Raw genomic sequence first — 7,260 nt, forward strand, 5'->3', positions numbered from 1 at the left:
GCATAACGCCATCCAAATGTTCACGCAAAGAAAGAAGGCGTAACTTTTATTCTCGTTGTAGTATTGTTGCCGCCGCCGCCATGTCGTGAATGCTGTGTGTTTCATTGTGAAAGTGAAACTACTTTGTTTGGCCTTCCAAAAGAGGACGATATCAGCTTTGTCATGACTAGAGCTGATCCGTGCTGATCGCTGAGGAAAAACATCAACTTCGCGCTGTCAATCGCCGGATCGACTTTCACCGTGGACGAAGCGGAGTCCAGCCCGGGGTCGTCACATGTGGTTGCCGCAAGCCTCCTTCGTCGAATCCGCCGGGTGCCGCTAACTCAAGCAGCTGTGTGTTTCGTTGTGAAAGTGAAACTACTTTGTTTGGCCTTCCAAAAGAGGACAAATGTACTTAAGTACAGTAACGAATTAAAACTACTCCGTTACTGTCCACCACTGGTAAAAACACAGTACAAGTCATTACAATCAGTAATTATGTCCCCATTGGATGCAACAAATGCCTCGTTTGTAATGGGTTTTATTGGTTTTGTCTCGTCGCGCAAAACACACATGGAAACCATAGACTGTATGATGGAAACACAGTATGGTAAGGGGCGTAACATTTCTGTCACACGCTTGAGGTATTCAGCCAATCACAACACGGAACAGAGTCGCGTGACAGACACAGTGATGAAGCTGGTATGTGTTTTAGTGATGGGAAGTTCAGATAATTTTACCGACTCGGACCTTTCAGTCTTGTTCAGCAAAATGAACGAATCTTTTTTCGAGTCATTTCGTTCATTTCGTTCATTTTAGCAAAATATAATTAAAATGTTAGTAACACTCCAAAGAGAAAGGAAAACTTGAAATCGCATCATATGACCCCTTTAACCTTAAACCGCATAAACACATTGCATTACACCAAATACACCACATAATGTTCTTTTTAGCAGCATCATATGACCCCTTTAAACAGATAGTTCGCTCAAAAATGATCATTCTGTGATCATTTATTCACACTCTTGCCTTTTCAAACCTGTATGACTTTGTTTAAGCCGCAGAACACAAAAGAAGTTACTTTGAAGAGTGTGTTTCTCCATGAAATGAAAGTCAACCCTGATTGGACACCATTGACTTTCACTTTATGGACAAAAAAGGATACCTGTTTCAAAATATCTTCTTTTGTGTACCACAGAAGAAAGTAAGTCATACAGGGGTGAGTTTTCCAAACAACAATGTAATTCATTGCTTAACTATCATAGTACGATGTATTGTTGGAGAAAGGAACTAACTAGTCACAACTGTTTCCCGAAAACATTGGAAGTTTGTCGCACATTCGTCATTTGAACCACGATGGTTAGAAATGTCGTTAATGACGTCGAACAGGTGGTGGAGTGGTAACTTCTGTTAAATAATCATTTCAAGATCAAATTAATGTCAAATTATTGCTGTAAATGACAAAGGTAACATTTGAGGACTGCTTTGCTATTTTTATTCTCCTTTAATTTGCTGTATTTTGCGGGTTTCCTTAAGCTCAGCAAACACTGTGAAATTTTGGCCACGATTTGGTTGTCTGAGACAAATTTTGAAAATCCTAAAAGATTCCTATAATCCTAGGCTAAAATCCTAGTCTTTGATTGCTGGTTTGATGTTCACTGACGACATATTAATGGCCGTTGCGATCAAATTTTACCTCCGACGAAATTGTGGCAGTGTCAGAACATTTGCCGCACAGTCTCCTTTGACGAACGTCAAACTATCTTCATTTTTCAGGACAAGCCATGGTCAGAATTAATGCTAGAGATTTCTTCTAATCACCATAAAATCCGGCGCTCATGGAATTCCTATATGTTGCCTTTGTTATGATAAACACCGGTTGTGCCGCTGTTTTCATGTGGGTGTGTAGTGCTGCTTACACTATTCTTCTTAAATGCGCCGGTATTGCCATCATTCATATACTTTTCATGATAGCCAACATTTCAGCCCCACATGTAATGCAACTCACATTCACTGAAATGTGTATGGGTTGATAATATAAAACTCCGGACAAGTGTTCTTGCACGCATCCGTTTTTAACGCGTCTTGACTGACGTACAGTCTGACATTAATGACAACCGAGATCCCACAGTATGACATGATCATCATGTTCGTATAGTCTGACAAGCAACAATCGTAAAGACTATTAAAAACCGCACAGTGTGTGCCCGGCTTTACATCACTTTGAGGTTCCTTTTAGGTTCCTCTTTAATTCACTTAAACTACAAGTCTTAAAATAAGATTAGAATGAAATTACAATTAGAAAATTAGAATATGGAATGAAAGATATAGATGGCACTACTTGTCAGTTTGCTTATTTTGCTTAAGTGCATGATGTATTTAAGTCCATATGTCTTGCTAGCAAGAAACTATGCTTCTAAGCACAGGTCAAGAGCTATAGTTCCAACCACACAACTTTGCGATGCGGTTTGCAGATGTTTACTGTAGCTATGGATTCATGAAACACTAAATCTATGCTGGTAACGACAGAACTTGCGACCATAATTGCCTAACTGCTTTTGGGAAATGCACCCCAGGTTGGGAACAACATGAAGCTGAGTAAATGATGACATAATTATCATTTCTTAACCAGAGGGCCAGCCCCACTAGGGCCCCAAGAAGTCTTAACATTATTTACATTTAGTCATATTTACATAATCTTAATTAAAATGCTAAAAACACTACAAATTTAATATATACAACATTAAACTGGCATCATATTTTTTAGGGGTTTTTTTACAACAAGAAACACATCAGTATAAATAGGATAGCCTTCGAATACTGTCTTGGACAAAGGGAGGTTTGGACTCGAAAAGGTTGAGATCTTCAAACACACAATATGAATCTACATTATTAGCACTACATCAACACAGTTTTTTTTTTTATCTGAAGACAGTCAGTGTGCATATGTTGAAGTTTGATTTCCAGTGCATGCTGGTGTGTTTGTGAGAGTGTGTCTTTAGAGAATACTCACTCCTGGACTGCTCGTGCTATAGACAGTGCCGTGGATCCTGTTTCATTAACACTGTCCAAGGTCACGTTTGGCAGGTCGTCATCATCACTGTCACTTTTGATTTGTCTTGGCGACAGGCCATTGAGGTCTGTTTGTGCTGCCGCAGGGGGAGGACAACAGAGGAGGAGGTTAGTTACAAGACTGTAATATGCGTACCGCCCAAGGCTATTCTCAGGCCCATTCAACAGCTCACAATATGCCACATGACACTGAGCAGAAATTAGCACAGCATTTCAGGGTGTTTCTTCAGCTTTTGGCACTTTAATGTCCCAAGGGTTGATTTTTATTAAAATGAACAGATTTCTTTTTTTTTTCTGTTTATTATATTAAGGTTACATTAACTTAGAACCATTATCATGCCTTCATTGTTTATAGCTGCTACTTTTTAAATGCCTAAAAATTAAATATGCCCAATAAAACAATAAATGCTCAATAAAACGTAATTTCCACCACAGAATGCTGTTAAACACAGTACACCATTTTAAGTTGGTGGAAATGAAATCGTAGTTTATTTAATAAATGTCCACAGAGCCAAAAGGGAACAAATATAAAACTCAACAAATACAATATTAATATTGTAATATTAAAACATATTGGCATTAACCAGGCACAATACAAAAGGATTTCCAGCTACAGTAATTTGGCATATACTACTAAGGCAGTATATACCTTTTTTCTTTTTTTTTTCTTTTTGAAGTTTTACTAATTTTTTGTTTGTTTTGTCATCTTTATTAGTTTTTTTTAGTTGTTTTATTTAATTTTAGTACTTCAAATTAAATGAAAATGAGAAATGTTTCCTTATCAACTAAATTAAAAAAACGTTTTTTTAAAGTTTAAGTTTTCACCTAATACATATATTTCAGCATATTTCAGCTTTCTTTCAATTACTGAAAATTATTTTTGATAGTTTTAATTAACACACTGGTAACAACACTGGTGTGAAGTGACAGAATCTCAGCCATTTGATGTTTAATTTACAAATATATTTCACCCAAAAAGCCAGATTGGCGTGTGTGTGTGTGTGTGTGTGTGTATGTATGTATATATATGTATGTATATCTATATACAGTATATATATATATATATATATTAGTGCTGTCAAACGATTAATCGCGATTAATCACATCCAAAATAAAAGTTTGTGTTTACATAATATACAGTGGGTACGGAAAGTATTCAGACCCCCTTCAATTTTTCACTCTTTGTTATATTGCAGCCATTTGCTAAAATCATTTAAGTTAATTTTTTTTCCTCATTAATGTACACACAGCACCCCATATTGACAGAAAAACACAGAATTGTTGACATACTATGAACTGATAAAAAAGTAAAAAGTAAAATAGAAGCATCTGTCAAATGCATAAATGTAAATGTGAAAATGTTGTTGCTTTATTATATTGCACCTGGTTACAATGTAATACTAAGACAACAGTTGTCTTTGTCTAATATCATATGATACATTTGAGGTGTGTTCTTGTTTGTGAGTTTGTCATCAAATACAGGTTTTTAATTCAGACACACCTGTATATGTCAGTGTTTTAGACTGGCAGTCACAGAACACCCATCTCTGATTACTGGATCTCATTCCCCACAGAACAAGAGCAGCATTCTCACTGACTGCAAGCTATGTTAATATTATGTGGGTTAGCCCAGCCTGCAGGGCTACGCTTCTAATTCGCTGCTCTCTCAGCAGTCTGTCAGACCTGATCCCGGATCAGAGGTGTCCGTGCTGTCTCCCATTCGGCCTTGGGCAGTGTGTCCTGCGGGCATGTCACCAGCACAGGCGAGGCGAGGCGATCAGATGCCCGGAGAGCGTCTAAAGACAACAGAGCTATGCTGCCGCTCACCCTTTGTTTCCAGGATGTTTGACATAGTTATGCTGCCAGTTTATGAATTTCTGTATAAATGATGGGAACACCTAAGATATCAACTATATGGTCTCATAAGTAAAACATTTTAAATAAAACGTACGATTAGGGCTGTCGATTGTCAGTTTTTTTTTTAGTGTGACTGATTATTGAAAAAAATTACACAATTAAAAAAATAAATCATGATTCCACAAATTTTCTACCATCAGGGCCATCAAGTTTTTGTGAGCTGCTACTACACAATGGACATCAGCAAACCAGACTACATACTGTTATAATTAATGTTTAAAAAATACAAATACATATATACAGAAAATTCAGCTTTGACATCAAAGGAATAAATTACATGTTAAAATATCTTAAAATAGAAAAAAGTTATTTAAAATTTTAATAATATTTCACACAATTACTGTAGTTACGGTGTTTAAAAAAAAAAGCAGCAATGGTAAGCATAAAATACTTAAAAAATATATATTTTTCAAAATCTTGCCAACCCCAAACTTTTGAATGGTAGTGTACATACATACATAGATCCAGCAATATGAGAACAGACCAGCATTCCATTTTTGACGTGCAACCCATCACTCAAGAACATTACATTACATTAAACGTCACATGCACTGGCCTAACTTTATACCTACTGCTTTTTACTGTTAGTCTTTCTTTACCAAATTCAGCACAAAATTGATTCTATGATTTTCTAAGGGTATTTTAAACATCCACTTTATAGAGCCAAAAATGCTCACTGCTCAGCAAAACTGATGGAAGATTTCAATGAACGATTAACTGGACACATTACAAGAGCCTGGAGCTCTTCTCTCTCCTCCTCCATTCTGTCTACTCAGGCTAGACACGAATCAGTTATAGCAGATGCTTTGCAACCTCTGTATATGAAGTAATGCAAAACCATTCACACTATATTCTACATTCCCTGCGTCAATGTGGTACTAGATCAATGTTAAAACAGATTTCAAATAATACTTGTATACTTGTATTGTATTGTTGATTCCCCTGATTATTTTTAGTGCAATAAATGCTTTTTAGAACTTATAATTTGCATACTATTATTAAAATTGTATCATTTGGATTTTTTATTTCATTTTCTTTTTGTATATTTATTTGAATAACTTGTTTTACTAAACAGTGCAGCACTTTTTAATGTGCTATATACTTTAAATAAATTCTGTTTGACTAAATCAGCTTTTTAACTAATAATTTTGAATATAATCTATAATATGGACACTGTAACCAGCAACGGCGAATAATAATACAGTCTGTCTCTGCCTCTGTAGACTGTGTCCACCATAATCCATTCACTCTACCTACAGTACATAGCTCGCCTGGATATTCCTTAAAAATGTCCATATAAAGGCAATGACAAAAGCGGAGTTCATAAGAGGTGGTGAAGCAAACCCCATGATTTCTTTCTCCTGTTGTTTCCAGCCATAGCCTGTTTCCATGGTAACTCAGCCAGAAACAGAGCTGTGGAGAAGGGCACACCCCCTCCCCACCTCCCCCTGGCAACCTGTACACGAGTATGCGCATGCAAGCGTAAGTGTGCGCCGTCCATTGTGTTCCCAGCCGTGACGAAAACATTTATTCGTGAAAATGTACGTGTAAACATTGGCGATCGGTGCACTTCAGAACATAAGGTTCATACGTGTGTCTCAAAATAGCGGTAATGTTACCGTCAGTCACTATCATGTAAGCATATCATCACTGACCCCGCCCAGGTCTGACCCCATTTCCTCTGTGCAGCTCCAGAGAACTCTGGGTGGAGTCCATGTTGCTATGTGCCTGACTGCTTGCGGTGCCACCCATCTTCAATATCCGCCCCACCCCATTATGCAAAGCTTATTTTTCCTCTCTTTCCTCCCCTGAAGCTGAGTGAGACACCCAGTATTTAAATCCTTCTTCTAGCAGGATGCCCAGCCCTGCCCAACCATTTGGGACAGACACCCTTCCCAGATAAACAAGAGGTTGAGCAACAAACAGCTCCCTTGTGCCCTCCACTCGGGCCGAACACCATTTGACAGCAGTGTTAATTTTGACAGCAAATTTTGATTTAGTTTTAGTCATAGTCTGTTGACTAAAATGCCATTTAGTTTTAGTCATATTTTAGTCATCTGAATTTTTTTTTAGTTATAGTCTAGTTTTAGTCGACTTCTTCTTTTCAATGAAATACAAATGGTTATATAGGCTAATTATGCATTATTTATAACAACTTATTTACCACATTCTTCATTCTTTCAAGCAGACATTTATTTCTATACATAAATTTAGATTCATCTTTATTAGGGCTACTAAAGTGATTCAGTCAAGAGCAGTGAGTGATTTTCTGTCTTTCTTTTGTTGCTTGAT

General features: G+C 37.1%; 1 protein-coding gene across 3 annotated transcripts in view; it reads right to left on the reverse strand.

Annotated features, from left to right (window-relative positions):
• The window catches only part of LOC107668887 (Krueppel-like factor 12), a 70,624-nt gene that overhangs the window by 10,266 nt on the left and 53,098 nt on the right, over window positions 1–7,260 (reverse strand). For all 3 annotated transcript variants that reach the window (XM_016460927.1, XM_016460929.1, XM_016460928.1), the window contains one exon: window positions 2,993–3,128. In XM_016460927.1, coding sequence (XP_016316413.1) covers window positions 2,993–3,128 — 136 coding nt within the window. The remainder of the gene's footprint in view (window positions 1–2,992; window positions 3,129–7,260) is intronic.

This window comes from Sinocyclocheilus anshuiensis, unplaced genomic scaffold (assembly GCF_001515605.1).
Source record: "Sinocyclocheilus anshuiensis isolate Anshui unplaced genomic scaffold, SAMN03320099.WGS_v1.1 scaffold136, whole genome shotgun sequence".
NCBI classification, from domain to species: domain Eukaryota; kingdom Metazoa; phylum Chordata; class Actinopteri; order Cypriniformes; family Cyprinidae; genus Sinocyclocheilus; species Sinocyclocheilus anshuiensis.